Here is a 25,291-nt window from a genome sequence, read left to right as displayed (position 1 = left end):
TTCTTTCCTGCTTTGTCAAAGATTCACTGGTCATATAGTTGTAGGTTTATTTCTGGATTTTCTATTATGTTCCATTGACCTGTGTGTCTGTTTTTGTGCCAATACCATGATGTTTTGATCACTACAGCTTTATAATATAATTTGAAGTCTGGAATTGTGATGCCTCTAGCTTTGCTTGTCTTTTTCAAGATTGCTTTGGCTATTCAGGATCTTTTGTGGTTCCATACAAGATTTAGGATCATTTGTTCTAGTTCTGTGAAAAATGCTGTTGGTAGTTTGCTAGAGATTACATTAAATGTGTAGATTGCTTTGGGTAATATAGACATTTTAACAGTATTTTTTCTTTTAATCTTCAATAGAATGTCTATTTGTGTCATCTTCACTTTTTTTGATAATTGTTTTATAGTTTTCAGAGTGCAGGTCTTTAACCTCTTTGGTTAGGTTTATTCCTAGGTATCTTGTTTTTGGTGCAATTGTGAGACTGATTCCTTAATTTCTCTTTCTGCTGATCCATTATTGGTGTATAGAAATACAATAGACATGTGAACGCTAATTTTGTATCCTGCAACTTTACTGAATTCACTTATCAATTCCAACAGTTTTTTTATGGAGTCTTGTGGGTTTTGTATATAGAATACATATCATCTGCAGAGAGTGAAGGTTTGACTTCTTCCTTGCTGATTTGGATGCCTTTTATTTCTTTTTTGCCATCTGCTGTAGTTAGGACTTCCAATGTTATGTTAAATAACAGTAGTGAAAGTGGACATCCCTGTTTTATTCCTGATCATAGAGGAAAAGGTCTCAGTTTTTCCTCAGTGAGGATGATATCTGTGGATTTTTCATAGATGGCTTTTATGTTGAGGTATGTTTTCTCTAACTCTACTTTGTTGAGAGTTTTTATCATGAATGATGAATGTTGTATTTTGTCAAATGCCTTTTCTGCATCTATTGAAATGATTCTTATCCTTCTTTTAATATGGTATATATATCCCATGGATTGATTTGTGAATATTGAACCACCATTGCATTGCAGCCCAGGAATAAATCCTTCTTGATTGTGGTGAATGATTTTTTTTTAATGTATTTTTGTATTCAACTTGCTAGTATTTTATTGAGAATTTTTGCATCCATGCTCTTCAGGGATATTGACCAAAAGTTCTCTTTTTGACTGGAGTCTTTATCTGGTTTTGGTATCAGGGAGATGCTGGCTTCATAGAATGAATCTGGAGGTTTTCCTTCCTTTTCCATTTTTTGGAATAGTTTAAGAACTATTCCAAATAGTTGAGAACTAGGTAGTAATTCTTCTTTTAAAGTTTGGTAGAATTCACCTGTGAAGCCATCTAACTCTGGACTTCTGTTTGTTGGGAGTTTTTGGATTACTGATTCAATTTCTTTGCTCGTTATCAGTCTGTTCAAGTTTTCTGTTTCTTTTTTATTCAGTTTTGGTAATTTACGTTTCTAGGAATTTATTCATTTCCTCCAGGTTATCCCAGTTTGTTGGCATATAGTTTTTCCATAATATTCTCTTATAATTGTATTTCAGTGGTTTTGGTTGTTATTTCTCCTCTTTCATTGTGATTTTATTTATTTGGACCCCTTCTCTCTTTTCTTTTGGTAAGTCTAGCTAGAGGTTTATTATTATTATTTTTTTTTTCTCAAAGAACCAGCACCTGGTTTCATCAATCTGTTCTTTTTTTGGGGGGCGAGGGTGTTTATTTTTAGTTTTATATCATTTATTTCTGCTTTAATATTACTTCTTTCTACTGGCTTTAGGCTTTGTCATTATTTTTCTAGCTTCTTTAGGTGTAAGGTTAGGTTGTTTGAGATTCTTCTTGCTTCTTGAGGTATTCCTGTATTGCTGTTACATACTTCCCTCTTAGGGCCACTTTTGCTGCATCCCCAAGGTTTTGGACTGTTGTGTTTTCATTTTCAATTGTTCCCATGTATTTTTTAATTTCTTCTTTTATTTCCTGTTTGACCCCATTCATTGTTTAGTAGCATGTTGTTTAACCTCAATGTATTTGTGGTCTTCCCCAATTTTTTCTGTGGGTTGACTAAGTTTCATAGCATTGTGTTCAGAAAAGGTGAATGATATGATTTTAATCTTTTTGTATTTGTTGAGGCCTGTTTTTGTGACCTAATATGCAATCTATTCTGGAGAATATTCTATATGCACTTGAAAAGAATGGGTATTCTGCTGTTTTAGGGTTGAATGTTCTGAAAATATCTGTTTAGTGCATCTGGTCCAGTATGTCATTCAGAGCCATTGTTTCCTTGTTGATCTGCTTAGATGATCTATTAATGTAAACGGGGTCCTGAAGTTCCCTATTACTGTTATCTCTCAGCTCCTTTGTTTTTAATAATTGTTCTATATATTTCAGTGCTTCTACTGAAATATATAGAACATAAATATTTACAATTGTTAGATGTTCATGTTGGATTGTTTCCTTTATTATGATATAATGCCCTTCTTTATCATCTCTTGTTATAGTCTTTGGTTTAAAGTCTAGTTTGTCCATAGTTAACAATAGAGCTACCCTATGGCCCAGCAGTTGCACTACTAGGTATTTATCCAAAGGATACAAACATAGTGATTTGATGGGGCACCTGCACCCCAGTGTTTATAGCAGCAGTGTCCATAATAGCTAAAATATATGGAAAGAACCCAGATGTCCATCAACATATCAATGGATAAAGAAGATGTGGAGTGGTGTGTGTGTGTGTGTGTGTATCTCTGTGTGGGTTGGAATATTACTTAGCCATCAAAAAGGTGAAATCTTGCCATTTGCAATGACATGGGTGGAAATAGAGGGTATTAGTGCTAAGTGAAATAAGTCAGAGAAAATTACATTATTTCACTCAGATGTGGAATTTAAGGAACAAAACAGAGGAGCATAGAGGAAGGGAGGGTAAAAATAACTTGAAATCAAAGAGGGAGACAAACCATAAGAGATTCTTAACTATAGAAGACATATTGAGGGTTGCTGGAGGTGTGGTGGGTGGGGGAATGGGGTAACTGGGTGATAGGCATTAAGGAGGGCAAGTGGTGTAATGAGCCCTGGGAGTTATATGCAACTGATAAATCACTAAACTCTACCTCTGAAATAATATACTACATGTTAATTGAATTTAAAAAATAGTCTAGTTTGTCCGATATAAATATGGTTACTTCATCTTTCTTTTGAAACCCATTTACATGATAAATGTTTCTCCACCCCCTCCCTTTCAATTTGCAGGTGTTTTTAAGTCTAAAATGAGTCTTTTGCAGGCAGCATATAGATGGGTCTTTTTTTTTTTTTTTTTCTTTTACCATTCTGACACCCTGTCTTTGGATTGGAGCATTTAGTCTATTTATATTAAAAGTGATTATTGATAGAGAATGTTTTGATAAAATTTCATAAAAAATCATAAACATGTTGTTTTTACCATTTATTGTGTTTGGTCTTTTTATGTTTGACCACAGTTCTGCTTTTCAAGAAAGTCATAGAAGTCATTTAGATAATTATTTCTCAATCTTGCTATTTTTTTTAACATTAAAGATCTTTATCACCATATAGATAATTTTTATTTAAACTGCAATAAAATTCTGACCAGAATTCTAGTATAAATTAATTGTAGTAACTCAGTGAATTGACTGTGTATTTTGAAACTCTGGATGGATCCCCAAATCTTTAGTCATAATCGTAATTTCAAAATTTATATTAGATTATAAAATACTAATACACTTATTAAAAAAACTATAAAACATTAGCTAATCTATCCTTTGGTACAATAAGTATCCAGATAAGTGCTCCTTTACTTTTTGCCTGATGAACTTTTCTACTTCTATAAACTTTAATATTCTTATATTTTAGAGAATAGGGCTTCAATAAATATAGAGGTTGACCCCAGGCATCCCACTATGCTTCCTGAGTGCTGCTTTCTTGGAGCTGACCATGGTATGAGATCTCATATTTAAGTGTTTTTAACAGAGTCATAAAATTATCTTGCACTGTTAAAATACTCTAAAATATCAATATATATAGGTAATCATTTTAAATGAAAATGTCTCATCTTTCTGAACTATGTACTTTTGTAGTTTTTAAAACATACATGATTTAGATTTTATAGTTAAGTGATTAGCAAGTTCTGTATTTAACAATATTGTATATTTCAAAGCTGCCAAGAGAATACATCTTAAATGTTCTCATCAGAAATTTGTAACTACATGCAGTGATAGATGTTAACTAAACTGTGTAGGAAGTGTATCGTAATACATACATATACCAAATCATTATGTTGTACACCTAAAACTAATACAATGTTGTATGCCAGTTATATCTCAGTTAAAAAAAAAATTCTGTGCTAAATGTCACTTCACAAAGTGAGAGCAGCAGACGCTAAATTATTAAACTCTCTTTTCCCCCCATCTGAAGTGGTAAAACCGCTGGGAATTAAACTGAGCAGAAACATACATTTGTGGTAGGTAACTTTGCAATACAATTATGTTTTCTATTAATTTGCAAATTTAGTAACAAAATTCTTTTCATGCTTTCAGGGATCCAGAAAATAGTCTGTTACAAAACTTGAAAGATGTTTTAGAAATAGATTTTCCAGCTCGTGCTAACCTGGAAAAATCTGTAAGTTTTATCAGTGCTTTGATATTCCAAACAGCATAGCATAATGAAAGTTAAATGTTCATCTTTTAGACACCAGAGAAAAATGAGGCTGAAAGGGAGGGAATTGGAAGAATATTATAACAGACTTCTGAACTGCAAGCAACAGTAGCATCAAAGAACTTGTTAACCTTTGATAAGTGGTTTAAGTATACTTTTTTCATGGTCTTCATAGCAGTAAAGTGATTAATGACAGACATCTTTATTATTAAAAATAGGGGGAAAGGTCTAAAGTAGCTAATGAGATGTTTGGATATTCTATTACTATCTACTTATGAATCATTGAAATAAAGTTTTAATTAGCTTGATGTATTTGTGAAAGGTGGCTGTACAGTTTTTAAAAATGAATAGACATTACTGTGTTGCAAAAATAATAAACTTAGAATTGATTTTTGATAAAGCTGCTGAGAGGTTGTAGACTCAAAGTGGTGGGGATATTTTTGTCTTATTCCTTTAGTTATAGAATTTTGAAGTTTAGTAATCACTAGCTAATGTCAGTTCTTCTCTTTGCATACTACTGTGCCATTATATTGACGTACAATATGGGAAAACTGAGCCCAAAATAGAATCTCTTTTTGAGGAGATCTGTGTGTGTGTTACTTGTTGGATGAAAAAGGAAGTATTCTTTTCACAAATAGCTTTTCTAAGGTGTTAAATAGTGATGTAACTATTTTCTGTAACATAGTGATATAGCTACCTTTATAAAAACTTTATATAGTTAATATTTATATGTATTACTCATTTTTTCTTATTTTATCATGTGTATTTTAAACACATATGCTTATAAATATTTATTTTCTTTTGAAGGATTTTTCTATGGATTGTGGGATTTGTTATGCCTATCAGCTTGATGGTGCCATTCCTGATCAAGTGTGTGATAATTTACAATGTGGACAGCCTTTCCATCAAATATGCTTATACGAGGTACAAATAAAAAAATAACCTTGTCAAGACTTTTTTGGCTACCATGACATAGGAATATAGGAGTCTAAAATCTATTTAGTGAATGGTGATCTCTATTGCCATAAGCTTCTTTACCAGTTCATTTCCAGATGCTCATGTGCTTTCATTTTTTTCATCCTGGTCACTAATAAGTGAAGAAATCCCAAACAGGGAAAAAAAATACCTAGAATATGTTCATGGACTGCTTATTGATGCTCACAAATCAAATTGATGTTATCTTGGTTTCTTCAAGTAAATATCTCCTGTAATAACCACAGCACAAACTCTGTAGACTCATCCAAATGGGAGTAGTGATGGCAATAAGGTGAAAGGGAAGTAGCACTATCAAGTCTCTATTACTTTTCAGAGTGCACAAGTATAGACTAAATGTAAGAATCTTACATTTGATATTGAGAAGAATGCATTAACCTTTTACTATTTACTATATATGAACTCTGCTTTCATTCCTGTGTAGTCACTTGATCTCTATAGCATTCATGTTAGTGCACAGTTGACATGATTAACTATATATGCATATATATGTAGAACATCTTGTAGTTGTATTGTGCTTTGTCTTAATATCACCTCCCGTTTTTGTGCTTAAGAGATGGCAGTGGTGTTATCTGCACTTTAACAATGGAGAATGTAGAGATGTCAATTTATCTTATATTAAAATCATAAAGTACCAGGTCTAATTATAGAGATATTCTTAAGGGAACATATGCTTTCTTTTGTAATAATGAATATTCATTTAATTTTTAAAAATGGACTACTTCATGCTTCTAATTAATGGATTGAGAATTAACCCAGTATTGGTGATTAAGACCTAAATATTCAAGAGCCTATGGTATCTTTTATAGCAGCAATGCTTAATTTGTAATAAATGATTTTAGGTGGGGTCTGTGAACCACATGGACTTGTGTGCATTATTTTTGTGACTGTTTTGGGAGTTGAGAAAGTGCATAAAGGGGCCCATAAACCAATGGCATTGACCTTGAAATCCATGCTGGTCTCCCCTTGTTATTCAGCATATTACCAGTCTGGTATTGGTTCAGGATATGTTCCCTTTACTTTTTGTAAAAGAAAATTAAGAAGGCAAATCTTTTAGAATATGTACTCAAAGGATGTGCTATTTGGAGTATCTGTGATTTGTAATCATGCTGACACTGCTCCCTTTATCTTCTCTTTTTAAAATCTTTAGTGGTTGAGAGGACTACTGACTAGTAGACAGAGTTTTAACATCATATTTGGTGAATGCCCATATTGCAGCAAGGTAAGAAAATCATTAATCACATTTCATATAATGTGCCTAGCTTTTAGTAACATGTTTTGGAAGATTAGTTGATATGCTATATCTATCTATCTTTCTATCTAAAACATTTTGTTACATCTTTTTTAAATTGCTCCTTTGACCAAAAAAAGTATTTTCTAAACTGTATCATGACACTATTTTCTAGTACAAAGCAGTCTTATTTTTAGAATGTCCACAAACTTACTTTGTTAAAATGTGTTCTCTTTTTACAAGCCAATTACCTTGAAAATGTCTGTGAGGAAATCCTGAAATAAGAATGTAACATTTCTGTGAAGAACTGGCAACTTTAAAAATTATCAAAAGGATTTTATTTGAGCTCTTCAGAGAAAATATAAAGCAAGACATACTAAAGTCAAAAGAAAAAGAATGATGAAGCCATAATAATACATGTCTGCCTTTGTCTCTTCACTAAGAGTAAAGTCTGTGACCTCCAAACCAGTTGTAGAAGTAGAGGAAGATCTTGAATTATTGACTATATCTGGCCTGGTAAAATCTTGATAGGGTTCATAAAATGAATTTGGGAATTGTATACTACTGGCTTGTTGTGAAGAACTTTTTATTTCATTCAGACTTTCTTCAGACTCATAATACTTCTGTCTTCTTCTTGTGCTTTCCTATAGGGAAGAAAAAAAATATATCAATCACTATATATATGGTGTTAGGTTTGGGTTATCCTAATACTTATTTTGTGTATTCTGTAAGAATACTAAATAAAACATGTTACACAAAAAGAACAAATTTTTGTATATTTTTCCCGAGAAGTTTTAGGTCCTGGATCCTATGTTTTATCACATTAACCAACCAGAATCTAGTTAAACTGATTGGTTCTTTCAAATCAGCAAATGGGCCATCCCATAAGTAATTTATCCTCTAAAAATATGAAATATGAAAACAATTTTCTTGGCAAGACAAAAAACTGGGCTTAATCTTACATGGGCAGGACAGTCATAATTAGAAAGCTTTTTGGTCATTAATAATTAATGATTCTAAAGGAGCCAAGGCAGCAGAACAAGATGGTGGGGGCAGTGCTACATGTCCGCAGAGCAGTATCAATCAGCAGCCTCCTGCCCAGGCTCCGGAGAATGACGTCTTCCAATAACAGAGCTTGAGAAGACAGCTGGTTAAAATCCTTATTTGTCCTGAAAGTTGATCCAAGAAAAGATGCTCATTCTAATCTCCTAGCCAAAAAGGAAACAAACAGGCTCTACAAATTATAGTTTTACAGTGTTAAACTGAAATGCCTAGAAGCACACAACAAAATTTGTCAAGAGATGTTGCCAGAGATTCATGAAGATAAACATTAACTTTGTACTCTGGTAGGGACTTGGAACATACTGTATGGCAAGCAGGATCAAGTTGTCTACCTGTGGAGGTATGAAGGAGGATATCCTCATAATAAATCTCTGGATAAACATAAAAATCAGGTATTTGTGGAATTCCATAAGGCAAGAAGCAACATGCTTATTTCTTAGGAAGAATCAGCCACTATTCCATGGGTAGGACCTAATATACGTGAACTCAGATCTTAGCAACTCCAGCCAGAAACTGATTGCATAGGGCAGTTACTATTTAGGCAAAATGTGGGTTTATTTTGTTTTGTTTTGCTAAACTAACCTTACACATTGACTGAACACAGTCTCAGTCAAAATCCTAACAGGCTTTGGAAATGCACAGGGCCCAAAGTAGCTAAAACAACCTTGATAAAGAACAGAATTGAAAGAAACATTCCTCAATTTCAAAACTGACCACAAAGCTAGAGAAATCAAGACAGAATGGTTCTGGCATAAGAACCAGTATTCAGATCAGTGGAATAGAACAAAGTCCAGAAGTAAACTCTCACATATATGAGCAGTTGGTTTCCAACAAAAGGACCAAGGACAGGTAATTTTCGACAAAAGTGTGGAAGACACTGGACATCCTTGCAGAAAGATAAATTTACACCCCTACCTCATTTTACACAAAAATTCTAGACCTAATAGCTAGAATATAAAACTTTTAGGAAAAAACAAAATCTTTGTCTAACTGTAGGACCCAAAGAGTTCTCGTATATTTGTAATTCAAAGGACATCATTTAAAATAAAAAGTCACAGGGTGGGAGAAAATTCTGCAAATCATTTATCTGATAAAGGACTTGTATCCAGGGATCCCTGGGTGGCGCAGCGGTTTGGCGCCTGCCTTTGGCCCGGGGCGCGATTCTGGAGGCCTGGGATCGAATCCCATGTCGGGCTCCCTGCATGGAGCCTGCTTCTCCCTCTGCCTGTGTCTCTGCCTCTCTGTCTCTCTCTGTGTGACTATCATGAATAAATAAATAAAATCTTTAAAAAAAAAAAAAAAAAGGACTTGTATCCAGAATATGTAAAGAAGACTTGAATAGTTCTCTAAAAGCATGTGAGAAGATGCCAGCATCATGGATTATAAGACAAATGCAAATCAAAACCAGAATGAGGTATATCTTACCAATGGCCATTATCAAAAGAACAGAAAATAACATGGTGAAGATAGATTGGAACCCTTGTATACTCTTGGTAGGGCTGTAAAATGGTGCAGTCATTATGGGAAACAGTACAGAAGTTCCTCAAAACATTAAAAGTAGAATTACCATATGATCCAGCTATCCTACTTCAGATATATATTCAGAATTCAAATAAGTTTCTTGCAGAGATGTTTATACACCCATCATAGCATTATTCCCAGGAGCCAAAAGGAAGAAACAACCCAAAGATCTATAGGTAGATGAATGGATAAAGAAAATGTGATATAAGCATATAATGAAATATTTTGCATCCTTAAATCCTACCACATGCTACAATATGAATGAACCTTGAGGACATTATGCAGAGCAAAATAAGCCAGTCACAAAGGGACGTATATGATTCCACTAACACAAAATATTTAAAGGTGTCAAAATATCAAAGTAAAGGGGTAGTTGTCAAAGTGGAGGGGAACTGGTATTTAGTGGGCCTAGAGTTTCAGTTTTGCAAAATGCAAAGTTCTGGAGATTGTTTGTTATACAACAGTATGAATTGTACTTGGCACTACTAAACCACACAATTGAGGTATATGCTTTCTACCACAATAAAACATAAAATTTAAAAATAGTGATTCCCAAAGTTCATCATGACATCCGCATCTTTTACCCAACATATATGCCATCTATTTGGTAAATAAAGAGGCTATTTAATAACCAGAGGAAACTACCTGGGAACAGACCAACCACTATAGACTGAACAGATACAATATATGTAAGTTCCAGGAATTTCTTAAGTGTTTTTAACATCATTCCTGTTGGCCAGAGCTCCAAGAATCTGTTTCCTGCTTTCAAATTAGCTGGTTAAAAGTTCTGTTTCTGCTTCACATTGGTGACCTGACCTTCCTTGTACTATTTATCAAGTCAGGAGGGATTTAAAAACAAGGCAAAATATTTCAATCTTCATTTGATGTATTACCATCATTCCTCACAATAGCTACTTTCTCGACCTCTAAATGACCATTCTTCAAACTTGAGCTTTTTTACTCTCACAAAAGTCACTTTCAGGATAGAGTTTTAGAAGGTAAAAAGTAACTTCTACATAAGGTATACATAAGGTATATAAAACAAAATAGATGTCTTGAAGCACTTTAGTTAGCTCTTCTACTTCGAAGAAACTATTGAGAGTCAAATAACTGACTTTAAGCTACTCTTTACTGCCTGAGAGCTAAAAAGTCATCCTATCACCATTTTCCTAAAGTTTTGTTATCTTTGATGCACCTGGCTGGCCCAGGGTAGAGCATATGACACTTGATTTTGATCATGAGTTCAAGCCCTATGTTGTCCATGGAGCCTACTTAAAAAAAGGTTTCAACTTTATTTGCTATAAGCAAAGTAAGTGATAATTACTCCCATAAAGCACTGTTCTTCCACAAAGAAAAAGAAAATATGCCATCAAATTGTATATTTTTAAAGGCTGAGACCACTGGGAAGCTAACTTAAGTAGCATTTACATATACATGTGGAAGTAGATGATAACCCACCTAGATAAGAAGTCAAACTACTAGAATTTCAAGATGGAATTGTCTACTATATAACCTGTGTGCCCAGTCTCTCTTTAAGCAACAACTGATATCAAATAGGAAGGCGCTCATGTAAGGATTTAACCACCAGTTGTCTTCAGTTTACTGAGTGATCTGCTTGGGAAAGATAGTCTGTGGCATGGGTTGTAAAAATGTTGTGAGCTGCCTGTTTTGTGAATAAAGATTGGAACACAGCCACACTCATTTGTTTATGTATTGTCTATGGCTGCTTTTATACTGAAATGGTGGAGTTGAATTATTCTGACAAAGAGTAGGCTGTAAACCTAAAATATTTACTGTCTGGCTCTTTAAGAAAAAGTCTGATCTATGGCATAGTTTTTCAAACATTAGAAAAAGCATACAAATCATTTTGGGATCTTGTTAAAATGCAGATCTCATTCAGAAGGTCTCACATGAGACCTTAGATTCTGTGTTTCTAAGAAGCTCCAGGTAATGCCAATGCAGCTGGTTGGCACAGCATACTTTCAGTAGCAGGGGCTTAAGGTATGCAGTAATCTATTCTGCTAGTTTAGTGTTTCCCAACCTGGGACAATTTTGCCCCACAGGACATTTAGCAATTTCTAGAGAGATTTTGGGTTACTATGACTGGGAGAAGGTACTACTGGCATCTACTGGATAAAGACCAGAGATATCCTATAGTGTACAGGATAGACCCTTAACCCAGCTCAGTATGCCCAGAGTGATGCTGTGGAGAAACCTTGAATTCTGAGCAAGTTACTAGCCTTGAATGCATATCAGAGTCAATTAAAAACCTATTAAAAATATCAATATCTCCTTTAGTTCTGGCCATGAAAAAATGGGCATCAGACCTTCTCTCCTGCTGATAAAGCCCATGAAATGAACACAATAGAGCTGGACAAATGAAGCAACCTATCAGGCACAGAAAACAAACAAGGCTGTCATTCTTGAAAAAAGGAAAAACCACCTAGATCTTAGGCTACAATTTCAGATGACCCTTACCTTAGATCAGTCTCCAAAAAGCCCAAACAAGTCAGGACCTGACTAATAAGTTGAATCACCAATAAACTACCTCCCAGGATAAAAGTCAGCACTCTTTAAAGGAATACAATAAAATGTGGAATTTCAAGACCTGACTTGTATTCATAATATTCAGCATATAATAAAACCTTACTATACATGAGGAACAGGAAAATGTAAAAAGGAGAAATAGATGTGACCCAGATGGTAAAATTTCAAACAAGGACATAAAACCTCTACATAAGTATGTTCAAGGACTTAAATGAAAAGTTAAATATAATTAGTGAACAGATTGAGAGACTCATCAGAGAAATGGGCAACATAAAATACTGCTTGAATGGAAAAATACATGAAATTTAAAAATCCACTGGTTAGGTTTAATAGCTAGAGGTCAGGCAAAGGATTAGACTGAAGCACAAGATAAAAGACTAATTTGGAAAATGAACAAAAGCCTCAGGAAAGTCCTGTTGAGAAAAAGTAAAGAATTCTAACTTACATGTACCTGGGTATCTGAAGAAGAATCAGGATTAAGGCATGAAACAAATCATAGGTCAAACTTTTCCAATTTGATGACAGTTATCAACCCACAGATTAAAAAAAAGCTCAATGAATCCAAAGCAGAATAAACATAAAGACAACCATATCTAGAAAACCAAAGATAAAAAAGCAAATATTAAAAGCAGCCAGAAGACACACACACACACACACACACACACAAGTCAGTAAGAATAACTGCTAACTTATTAGGAAAAAAAACCTACAGAAGACAGGAAACAGCATCTTTTAAGTTCAGAACGAAAAATTCCATGTCCAGTGAACCCTTCATGGTGAAGTTGAGGGGCATCTAGTTCCAGACAAGACAGTAAGTATATTCTACTCTATTCTTTCTGCTTAATTACTACTAAAGTTTTTTTGGACAAAGAGCAACTAAGAGAACTTTCTGAAAGGTACAGAATAGAAAGGAGATTGGATAAGGACCTTAGGACACAAGGAAGGACCCCGCCAGAAGTCTCACCCCCAAACACCTTCTTTTGATGCCTATTTATCCCAGCCTGGTCTATCATGTAGTCTACATTTGAAACAACAAAATGCACAGACAAAATAAGGTCCAAGAAAAAGCCTGCTGTCTTTAAACAATGGACCAGCAGGAGGGCAAGTACACAGTTCAGAGCACTTTTGACTATACTGTATTCTAGATGAACATCATGAAAGAAGCTATATATACCCTTTCTACTTCCCACTAGGTGATGTGGAAACTGTGGGGTGGAGTCCTGTCAAGTATTGCCACCTTGTGCTAACCAGGAAGCATACCTGCCCCTCCCCACCAAGGACTGAGACTCAAGTGGAGCCCTGTCAGCAAGACCATCCCCACACTAACAAAGCTGTAGCCTATCCCACTGGGGTTATTTATGAGTCAGAACCCTGTCAACCATTTCCAGCCTATATTACTGCAGTGGTACTTCCCCCTCCTTACCAGATACTATGGAGACCAAAGGGCAGAGCCTTTTAGACTGTTCTCCTCTGCACTAACATAGGCAGAAGCAGTACCTCTTCCTCCCCAACAGGCACTGTGGAAATTGTGCAGTAGAGCCCTAAGGGCCATTCCCACCTGCATTAAGCAAACATCAGCAAAAAGCAGCAACTCTATTTCTCATTGGCCTCCAACACTGGAGAGGAGCCCTATTGATCCATCATTGTCATGCATTAAGAAAAGGCAGTACCCCTACATCATTCTAAGTAGAAAAGCCTGTTCTAGGTAATTAACAGACTACAAGAGAACTAGCTAAGCTATAGAAAAAAATTATGACACCAGACACCAATGGGATGTATCTGATATTGATAGAGCACTCCGCCTCAAAACAGCAGAATACATGCTCTTTTCAGTTGGCATTGGAACATTCGCCAAGACAGACCATACCCTAGGTCATAAAATAAGCCTTAACAAATTTAAAATAAAATTATACAAAGTATATTATCAGACAATAATATACATTAGACATCAGTAACAAAATGGGAAAAATCTTCAAATACTTATAAATTAACATACTCTTAATAGCCAAAGCATCAAAAGAGGTCTCATGAAAAAGTACAAAATTTAACAAAAATACAATACAGAAGGATTTATGGGATGTAGTTAAATCAGGGCTTAACAAGACATTCATAGCATTTAATATTTACATAGACAAAATGAAAGGGCTCAAAACAATAGTCTAACTGCCACCTAAACTAGAAAAAGAAAAGGAAAATAAACCAAGAATCAAGCTGAAAGAATACGAAAGTTTCCACAAACACTTGAAAATTTAAAAACATTCTTCAGAATGGGTTAGAGACCTCAGATAAACTTAAAAACATATTGAAGTAAATTAAAATATATCAAAGTATATAAGGTTTGGCTAACAGTGCTAGATGTGAAATCTATATATTAAATATTAAATCTATATATTAAATACCTAGAAAAAAAAGAGAAGTCTCAATTCAACAATTAGAAACATAAGTTACTATCTCAAGAAACTAGAAAAGAAAATATATAGCAAAAAGAATAGAAATCAGGGAGATTGACAATAGAAAAAGAAAAAACTCATCCTTTGAAAAAACCAATAAAATTGATAAACTCTCAAGATCTAGAAATATTTCTACAGACCCCATAGCCATTTAAAGGATTAAATAAGGGAGTACTATGAACATTTCTACACATAAAAATATGACTGCTTAGATACAATGGGCCGATTCTTAGAAAACCACAAATAATCAAAGCTAATTCAAGATGAAATAGACTACAGGTAAACTGTGGTCCACAGTCCAAGTCCAGCCCACCACCTGTTTTTGTAGAGCTACCAAATACGAATGAGATTTTGTGACATTTGAGAAATCATATGCTCATACTAATTGATACAGAAAAAGCACCTGATAAAATTCAATACTCATTCATAGCTCTTAATATCCTAGAAAAGCAGGTGAACTTCATCAACTTGATAAAGAACATGTACCAAAAATCTACAGCTAACATCATACTAAAAGGTGGAAGGTGAAAAATTGAAAACAACTCACATACCCTTCAACACTACATCCATACTTTAGAATACTACTTACCAAATTAAAAGGAATGAACTAAACTACTGATAGATAACATGCAACACTCAGGGCATGACCTTGAGGGCATTACAGAGAATGAAATAAAGCCCACCTCAGCTTAGGTCATGATCTCAGAGTCCTGAAATCAAGCCCTGCATTAGGTGCTCCACTCACTGGGGAATCTGCTTATCTCCCTCTCTCTCTGCCCTTCTCCCGCCTCCCGTTCATGCTCTCTCTTCCTTCCCTCTAAAATAAATACATAAATCTTAAAAAACAAAAAAAAATTCCTTTAATATTTATTGTAGTATAGGTTTCCTAGAAACTAATTCTATCACTTATCTGTCTGAAAATATCTTTATTTCACCTTTTTTTTTTTTTGGTGTGGGGAGAGCTGGAACTGTATTTTACTTCTGAATATATTAACATTTTATTTTAAAGTAATTGCAACACTCAGAAATTGAAAAAATAGCAAACTGCTGTGTACCCTTCACCCAGATTCCCCAGTGACATCATCTTAATAACCACATTATAATTTTCAAAACCAAGAACCAGTTGTAAACTCAAATCTATGGAAGGTCTGAAGAATTCCAACAACAGCAAATATGGGGATATTTAAGACTTTTTTTTCTTCCTCATTAATTTCTTTGAAATGAGATTTTTATTTTTTAATTTTTAAAAAATATTTTATTTATTTGACAGAGACCGAGTAAGTGAGCACAAGCAGGGAGAGCAGCAGAGGGAGAGGGAGAAGCAACTTAACCAACTAGATGCTACCCAGTACCCCTAAAACTGATATTTTAAAGCACAGTAACTGTATTATGGAATTAATTATATACGTAAAAACAAAATGTATGACATCAATAGCACAAAGGATGGGGGATAAATGGAAATGTGTTTTCATAAGGTTCTTACATTATATGTGAAGTGGTTGGTATATTAGTCAAGGTAGACTATGGTATGATAAGTTAAAGATATATGTTGTAGTTTCTAGAGCTATGCTACTATAGTAGCCATTGACCACATATGACTTGAACACTTGGGAGTGTTCTGAACACTTGGCTAGTCTGAATTAAGGTGTGCTGTTAGTATAAAACACACCAGATCTTGAAGACTTAATATGAAGAAAATAATGTAAAATGTCTCAATTTTTATTACAATTCTAATATTTTGGATATTGGTTCAATCAGACTATATTATTAAAGAAAACTTTACCTGTTTCTTTAAAATTACATATGTAGCTTTCACTTTATTTCTATTAGAGTGGTTTGAGAGCAAGGGTTTGCAAACTTTTTCTTTAAAGGACAGATGGCAAATATATTCAGATTTTTAGGGCATGTAGTCTGTGTTACAATTACTCAGCTCTACCACTATAACATGAAAGTAGCCATCGACAACATGTAAGAGAATATGTAAGTGAGTAAGTATGACTGTGTTGTAATATAACTACAAAAATAGGTGGCTTGCTGAATTTGGCCCATAGGCCATAACTTGCTGAACTAAAGTACCCACTACAACAAAAACAAAAACCAAGAAACTAAAAAAGAACCCAAAGCAGTATAGTTTAAAATTGAAGAGATGAAAGACAAATTCTTCATTACTCTAAAAAGAAGCAGGAAGGAGGTAAAAAGTGACAAAGAATGAAGAGGGCAAAAAGAGATCAAAGAGTGATTGTACATTTAACTACAATGATTACATTAAATGGAAACAGACAGATTAAAAGTTTTGTGAGGTTGTAGAAAAAAGCAAGACAAACACTGTTATTTACAAAAGCACTCACAGACACAAAGACATAGAAAATACAAAATAGAGATGCCTGGGTGGCTCAGCAGTTGAGCCGCTGCCTTCATTTAGCTCAGGGCATGATCCCGGGGTCCAGGGATGGAGTCCCACATCATGCTCCCTGTGGGGAGCCTGCTCCTCCCTCTGCCTGTGTCTCTGCCTTTCTCTATCTCTCTCTCTGTCTCAGACATAAATAAAATCTTTTAAAAAAATACAAAACATTAACATAAAAGGATGGAAAAGGATATATCATGTAAACTAATCATAGGAAGGCTGGAATTGTTAAAACCAAATCAGATAAAGTAGAATTCAAGACAAAGAATACTGACAGAAGATGTTTCATGGTGATAAACAGATATTTCACCAGGAAGATGTAACAGTTCTAAATTTGTATGTACCTATTAACAGAGCCATCAAAATCCATGAAGCAAAAACTTACAGAACTAAAGGAAAAATAGGAAAATGTGCAATTACAGTTGAAGACTTAACGTTTCTTTGTCATTACGTGACTCAACAGAAGGACAAAATAAAGTAAAACAGTAAGGATATAGAAGGTTTGAGTAAGACAAAAAATCAACCTAATAACATTTTAAAATAGTAAACGGCAAACTTCAGAGTATTCATTTGTTAGAAGTACACAAGGAACATTCACCACACTAGATGGTCAACTTGGCCATAACACAAGTTTAAAGGATATTAAGAATACAGGATATGTGTCTGATAATAACTGTTAAATTAGAAGTCAGAAACAAAAAGGTACAAAGACAATCTCAAAAATATTTAGGAATTAAAAAGCATACTTCTAAATAATCCACTGGATCAAAGAAGTCAAGGGAAATTAGAAAATATATTTAACTGAACAACAGTGAAACACAACATATCAAAATTTGTGGACTACATCTAAAGCACTGCTTAAAAATTTTGTATAGTTTTATTTTATTTTTTAAAAAGATTTATTTGAGAGAGAGCGAGCATGTGTGCACGCATACAAGATTGGGGGAGGGGCAGAAAGACTCTCCGACTCCTTGCTGAGCACAGAGCCTGACCTGGGGCATGATCCCACTAGGCCAAGATCACACCTGAGCCAAAACCAAGAGTCAGGTGCTTAACCAACTCTGCCACCCAGGTGTTCCACTATATATTTTAGGAAAAAAAAAGGTTTTGTTTTTTTTTTGTTTTTTTTTAAATTTTTATTTATTTATGATAGTCACAGAGAGAGAGGAGAGAGAGAGAGAGAGGCAGAGACACAGGCAGAGGGAAAAGCAGGCTCCATGCACTGGGAGCCCGACGTGGGATTCGATCCCGGGTCTCCAGGATCACGCCCTGGGCCAAAGGCAGGCGCCAAACCGCTGCGCCACCCAGGGATCCCAAAAAAAAGGTTTAAAATTAATTTTAGCTATTACCTTATGAAGCTTGAAAGAAAAGAGTACCCAAAATAAGTATAAGGAAGGAAATGATAAAGAATGGAAATTTGTGAAATAGGAAAAAAAAAATCAACAGTAGATAAATCAGCAAATCTAAAAATCAGTTCTTTGAAAAGATCAATAAAAACAACAGGCATCTAGCTAGACTACCAACAAAAAAAAAGGAAAAAGAAACTGAAAGGTTACCATTATCAAGAATAAAAGTGTGACATCAAAATGGATACTGAAAATGCTAAAAGGAGAATAATATGAACTACATAGTACTGAAAAATGTAACTTAGATGAGATCACAAATTCCTTGAATGACACATATTACCAAAATTGACACAAGAAGAAAAAGAAAAATCTAATGATTTCATCATAGATGTTAAATTCATAATTAAAAATTTTCCTACGATAAAACTCTGGACCCAGATGATTTTCTTGCTAAATTCTATTAAATATTTATGAAAGAGAAATCTTAGTAAAACATTTCCTGAAAATAAACACTTCCAACTGATATAATGACCTAAAAACAAAACCACACAAGGATATGAGGAAAGAAATTATAGATCAGTATCTCTCATCAATATAGATATAAAAAACCCCTTAATGGAATAATAGCAAATTGAATTCAGTATAACAACACATCATGACTAAATGGGGTTTATCCTAGAGACAAAAAGTTGATTTAACATTCAAAAATCAATGTAATTCATTATTCTAGTAAAGGAGAAAAATCATATGATCAGCAGATCCCCCCCAAAACACTTAATATACATTCATGACCTAAATTTTATTTTCTTTCAACAAACTACAATGAAATTTCCTCAGCCAATAAAGAGTATTTAGGAAAAACCTAAAGCTAACATCATGTTTAATGGTTAAGGGATGAGTATTTTCCAGCAAAGAACAGGAACAAAGCAAGGATGCCCACTCTGGATATAGTATTAGAGGTCACTGCAGGTGTAATAAAGCATGAAAAAAGATATGAAGGCATACGTGTTGGAAAGGAGGAAATAAAACTCCACTCACAAACATGATCATGTAGAAAGATCCTAAGAATCTACCAAAAAAAACTACTAGAATTAAAAAGTGTATTTAGAAAGATCCCAAGATACAAGGTCAATATGCAAAAATGATATTTACAATAGAATGTAAAATATTTAGACATAATTTTAATGGAAAATGTATAAGATATCTACACTAAAAACTATAAAACACTGCTGAGACAAGTAAAAGATCTACATAAATGGAGAGAAGTATCAGTTTCATACATCAGAAGACTCAAATGTGTTGCTGGGATCTTCAGTTCCTCTAAACTGATCTTTAGATTTAGCAGAATTGCAATCAAAATTCCATTTGCTTTTTAGTGGAAATTGACAAACTGGTTCTTAAATTTTATGGAAAGGAACAGAACCTAAAATGGTAAAGCATTCTTGAAGAAAATGTTTGAAGGACTTCTACCTATTTCAGAACTTGTTGTAAAGTTGCAGTAATTGATGAAGTGTGGTTTTGGTGTAAGGACAAACAAGAGAAGAGAGCCCAGAAACAGACCATGATTTACACTATTAGCTGACTTGAAAAAGACTCCAACAAAACTAATTAGGAAAAGGAAACTATTTTTAACAAATGGTGCTGAGACAAATGGCTCTTTCATGTAAAAATAATCTCAACCCTTTATACCATACACAAGAATGATCTGAGATGGCTCAGAAACTTGAAATGAAAGCTAAAACTATAAACGTTTTTAAAAAATGCATAGCAAACTGTGACCCTGAGATAGGCAAAGTTTTCTCAGGTTTCTTTACAGAAAAAAAAAAAAAAAATGATAAACTGAACCTCAAATAAAAATAACAGTTTTTGCTCATTGAAGATAACTAATAAATAAATGGTCAGGCTGCACACTAGACTATATTCACAATACAGATGTACATAGAATTCCTACAACTGAGTGGTAAAGAGACAATCATCCACATAAAATGGATCAAGACATTTCACAAAAGAAGATAATGGGCAGTCAGCACATGAAAAGGTGCTCAAATTATTATCAGGCATGTGATAATTGAAATCAACAGAGATAACGTATGTTGGAATGGTTAAAATTAAAAAGACCAAAACCAAATGTTGGGGAGGATCTAGGATTACTGGTAGGAGTATAGAATGGAAGTATTTGTCAGCTTTTTATAAAGCTGAACATACATCTGCCCTGTGAGCTAGCAGTTCCACTTCTTAGGACAAACAAAACGTAGCCATAGAAGGACTTGTGTCACAATGTTCATAGCAACTATTATTATTCATGGTGGCTAGAGCCAGGGGCAGCCCAGGTGTCGTTTTTGTTGTTGTTTTGTTTTTTTTAAAGATTTTATTTATTAATTAGAGAGAGAGAGAGAGAGGCAGAGACACAGGCAGAGGGAGAAGCAGGCTCCATGCAGGGAGCCTGATGTGGCACTTGATCCAGGGACTCCAGGATTGTGCCTTGAGCCAAAGGCAGATGCTTAACCGCTGAGCCACCACGGTGTCCCGCCAGGTGTTGTTAATACGAGAACGGATATATGAATTATGATGTAGTTCCACAATGGAGTACCACTCAACAAGAAAAAGAACAAATGGCTGATAGATGCAGCAATATGGATGAATTAAAACAAAACAAAACAATGCTGAGTGAAAGAAGCCAGACCCAAGAGTGCATACTGTGTGACTACATGGTTTTGACATTCTAGAAGAGGCCAAACGAGCCTAGTGATGAAAATCAGAATATCAGAACAGTGGTTGCCTGGGAGTAAAGGGACTGACTGAGAAAGGGAACAAAGAGCTTTCTGGAATGATAATATCTGCATGCATGTATCTCAGTGCCACCCCAATTGAAATAAATCAATGTCTTTGCTTAGAATCTTTGCTTAGAACCTGGGCATCAGTTTTTTATCATCCCTCCCTATCTCTATATATAAGTTTTTTTTTTTTTTCTATATATAAGTAATTCTGGTGGACAGTAAGGGTTGAAAACGAACATTCAAGATCTAAAAATTTTATCACCAAGCAGTATTTGTCTATAATTTTATAAGGTGGGAACTGTAACTGCAAAAGATTCTCATTAGTACTAAAAAAGCCTTCCGTGGATAAACGTATACACTTGCTCATTGGATTAAGAAATGCCCAACTTCTACGCATCTAATTTTTGCCTTGGCTGCCAAAAAGTTCAAAGCCAAATTCAGTGTTCTGTTTGGTGATTAACATCCCAGCTGCCTGATACACCGATCTGGGGGGTGGGGGGAGATAGAAGATGAGGGGCCATTAAAATATCCTATCATATTTTAAACTACCTCAAATCATGTTGGGGAAAATGACAGGTTATCAATCACATAAAATGTTGGTCATTTTGGAAAAAAAAAATTTTCACAAAAGATATATATACATTGTATGCTTCTGCTTCTTGTCAAAAAAAAAAAGGGGGGGGTTAGATCAGGAAAGACTTTTGCTGTTGCCTGGATGAGTCCTCTGCTAAAGGTAAGTCACTACACCCAACCAAATGATCGACTAACGTAAAAAATACATCATTTTAAAATACAACCATATTGACAGGGAAACTCTCCACTTATATTTGATTAGAAGGGTGAGATTGGAGGAAGCCATGTAAGAGTACGGAATATGTGAAGAGTCCCTAATGGATCATAGATGGCATAAAAAATTTAAGTGCACTTCATTACATTCTTAAGGCTAAAGAAAGAAATCAGATCTGTACGCAAATGTGCTCACTGTCATTCTGTTTCTATGATGACTGGTGTCGGCTGCTTTGATTTCATCCACTGGATAAGATATTTTTCTGCCCTTCTCATTTAACCAAACCATACAACCTTGGCCCTCAGGAGAAAATAAAACGTCTTTATTCCCAAAGGGCATATTCTAATGTAACATGAAGGAAAAAAGAAACAACAAAAAGCCTCTCACCTGAGCTGTCTCACTGTTAAACAATCCAGTCAGCGGCTCCTCTTTTTGCACTTTTCTCCCTGTTAAGCAGGACTCAGCACTTCTCTCACTATGGATGTTTTTTTCTATTAACCTATTTTGCATCTGATTGACTTGCTTTGTTGCAGCCTTTCGAGGAACAACCTGTTGATAGAGAGTAATAATGTATAAAGAAAACTTTTGACACTTGTAGAGAAAAATACATTCATGTCCAGATTCTTGAAAATTTTAAACTTGCCAAGCTTTGAAAAAAGGAAGAAATAAAGAGGAAAGCAACAAATGGATGTTATGGAAAGAATATAGGAGTTGGCAAGATCCAGACTCTTTCTCATCAATACTACAAGACCAATTAAAATTAGTGTCACTGTTGTACGCTCTTTAGAAATTATCTCTACAGATAACTTGCTTATTGAAAACGGCATTTTTACAGAAAACTGTCACATTCTAAAACTGCACATGAATTCATTATTAACCTTTGCTGGGAGTGGATCCAGTACATCTTTTTAGTTTAAATTCTTATTAATTAGAGTCTTAGTTTTCTATCATTGAAGTGAGCCTAATTAATGTGAACGTATAAAAGGAGCTTATGATGTTGCTTACTTTTTTAAACAGGTAATTTAACCTTTGAGCGGGTGAGTAACAGTTCATGTCACCTAGTACCTTGTACCAGTATCAGAGGTTAAGTTCTACAACAAGCCTGCTGTCTCTAAGGTTTCTTTTTCACACCACGGTGCTACCCGGGGGATGACTGACTCTTAATAACCTTGAAGTAGACACGGAAATAGAAGGGCAGATCCCACAATAGAGTTGGAAGATTGAAAGCCACAGTGAAGACCCTTATGTGAAGTATTTGCTCAGCAGCTTCATGTTTACAGCAGCTGAAAGTGCCATCACCTTTTCTCATGGGTTAAATAGGGGGCAGAAGATAGGAACAGCACAAGGGGAAATAATGGAGTAGCCTGTGCCAAAACGGAGAATGAATTACATAGGCTGGGCAAGCAGAGCCTTAATTTGTAGTCTCTCAATTTTTAGCTTCTTTTGCCAAATGTGTTCACTCCTTCCCTTTAATATATGCTGGTGTTTTGTGGCTAGGTCTAAGCTGTCACAACACCATTCTTTATTCGCCCCTCCTCCTGGATCCCAGCTTCTCAAAGGATAGCAAAGCCATTGCTTTTCAGTAACCTGACAATTGGAATTGTTCCCTCATCACTCAGGCTTTCTTTATTTTCACCACTCAACTCTCCCAAACTACTGGGAAAATTCATGTGTAACCACCTTCTGAGTCACTCTCCCACTGACGTCGTCTTTGGTGACAAATGCTCATCATACCACTAGTGTGAAGCAAAGGCTTTCCCAAGGCCGTTGTACACAATAAAAGACTGGCTTGCCAATCATTGTAAAACTGTGTTTTATGATATAAAGGATTAGTTGAGATATTAATTGAGGTTTTTAATTCCTCCTGGATGCTAGGCACTTTAGGTATAACAGGTTTTGGCCTGGGAGCCTCTGATGTACAAACAAAATTTGATCTAATATATTCAGTCCTCTGAGAGGCTTTCTGGAAGAGCTGATGCCTACTGGATCTGCTGTCAGTTGGCCGGATGGTTAGATTATGCTGCCATAAGCACTTCTAGCTAATAAACAAAATGATATCCAGTTTATGAAAAAACTCCTATTTCTAGGGAAACTTTTAAATGGTAAGAGTGAAATGGGATGATTAAGTTTTACCTCTGTTCAATTGTGAACAGAGGTAAAACTTTCCTCAAAGACATAAAAGTAGTACAGGAAACAGGGCATCTCACATAATCAAATAAAATGATATTGCCCAAATATGTGTCATTTTCAAGAAAGTGGCTATTCAAATAAGGTACCTTTTATTTAATTTTCCATTGGCACTTCACAGTGTTCTAAGAAATCAGGAATACGCTGGTCTCCCAAAATTCAGGAAGTCAAAAACGTGCTCAGAGCTGATAATTTATATTCTCCTTTTCTCACACAATATAAATATGAAGACAAGTTTAATAGAAGTACTTTGAGAATTAAAGCTAGAAAGAATTTTATGAATTTTTAAGTTCAATACAAAGTTTACTATAACCAATAATGATATATTCACCCCTGGATTTGCTGTGGGAATCTCAGATTTAGAGTAAATGAAAGGACAAAGTTTTACTTGTCTGAAATGTAGGACAGCTGTTCTACAGCTACTCCTCTGCCCTGGTAGAGCACTTAGGAAGGATGGGTGGCTCATTACGCCCACGTGTCTGTGCTATTACAATATGGATGCAGGCATCCTAACAAACAGGGAGATAAAAGGATCCACTACTGTCTCCTGAAGAAACAGCTTATTCAAGGGTTGAATGGGCCCTTCCATAATCATGGTTTTCTAACTTGGCTTTAGCATTCTCATCCGGGAATTCGAGAGCTTTAGCTCACCTCAATAAGCATTTTTACTGAAATATGGTTTCCTTCAGTGAATTTTGGACATTAAATCCCAGTGGAAGGCATAAATAGACTGTGGTAGCCCTGATGATAGATTCTTCTAATTTGACAGTGTTACCTCAGGAGCCATCAGAGCTACTAAGGAGTGATTTCAGCCATACAGACCATCATTTTGATTGAGGCAAATGCCCCAAAAGATTTGCTTTTCAGGAAAAAAATATCAATGTCTCCCCTGTCTTGACAAAAATTCATTTCCAATTTAACTCCAGTAACAGCATTCGAGGACTTGTGCAAGGCAGCGGCTCAGTTTACAAGGAACAGTTTATGATGCCTACTAAAACCCAGTATTGGAAAAATACCTCTTTTGCAAAAAGATGCTGTAAGTTTGCCAAGATTCTTTTGGTGATATGCTATTTTCTAATACCTAACCAAACGTATTTTTGTTAGGAATGCTAAATTTAAAACGCACAACCACTTACACTGAGGGAAAGAACATTAAAAAAAAAATCCTAACTTTTCTTGGAATACTGACTGAATGATAAAAATATTTTATTTATCTAACTGTGTATGTTTTCTGGTCTACTGACTCCTTTTTAATTATCTTTGTCCAAAAAGTGTAAGTCCAGAATTCATTCAATATTCTGTTAAATAACTAGAGTAAACCATGTATGAAG

General features: G+C 34.9%; 2 protein-coding genes across 12 annotated transcripts in view; one reads left to right on the top strand and one right to left on the bottom strand.

Moving 5' to 3' along the window:
- The window catches only part of FANCL (FA complementation group L), a 370,306-nt gene that overhangs the window by 340,378 nt on the left and 4,637 nt on the right, over positions 1–25,291 (top strand). For 7 of the 9 annotated variants that reach the window (XM_025467798.3, XM_025467824.3, XM_049115550.1 and 4 more), the window contains 5 exons: positions 3,855–3,938; positions 4,416–4,461; positions 4,538–4,619; positions 5,463–5,579; positions 6,799–6,870. In XM_025467798.3, coding sequence (XP_025323583.1) covers positions 3,855–3,938; positions 4,416–4,461; positions 4,538–4,619; positions 5,463–5,579; positions 6,799–6,870 — 401 coding nt within the window. Of the gene's footprint in view, positions 1–3,854; positions 3,939–4,415; positions 4,462–4,537; positions 4,620–5,462; positions 5,580–6,798; positions 6,871–7,122; positions 7,444–25,291 lie in introns of those variants that run through there. The other 2 variants (XM_025467831.3, XM_025467806.3) reach the window with 1 other exon arrangement.
- The window catches only part of VRK2 (VRK serine/threonine kinase 2), a 216,092-nt gene continuing 197,995 nt past the window's right edge, over positions 7,195–25,291 (bottom strand). For all 3 annotated transcript variants that reach the window (XM_035696513.2, XM_025467836.3, XM_049115552.1), the window contains 2 exons: positions 22,161–22,322; positions 7,195–7,523 (listed from right to left, as the gene is read on the bottom strand). In XM_035696513.2, the coding sequence (XP_035552406.1) occupies positions 7,230–7,523; positions 22,161–22,322 (456 nt within the window). In that variant the 3' untranslated portion in view covers positions 7,195–7,229. The remainder of the gene's footprint in view (positions 7,524–22,160; positions 22,323–25,291) is intronic.

The sequence above is a fragment of the Canis lupus genome, chromosome 10, assembly GCF_003254725.2.
Source record: "Canis lupus dingo isolate Sandy chromosome 10, ASM325472v2, whole genome shotgun sequence".
Classification (NCBI taxonomy): Eukaryota; Metazoa; Chordata; class Mammalia; order Carnivora; family Canidae; genus Canis; species Canis lupus.
This window is presented reverse-complemented; position numbering and strand designations above follow the sequence as displayed.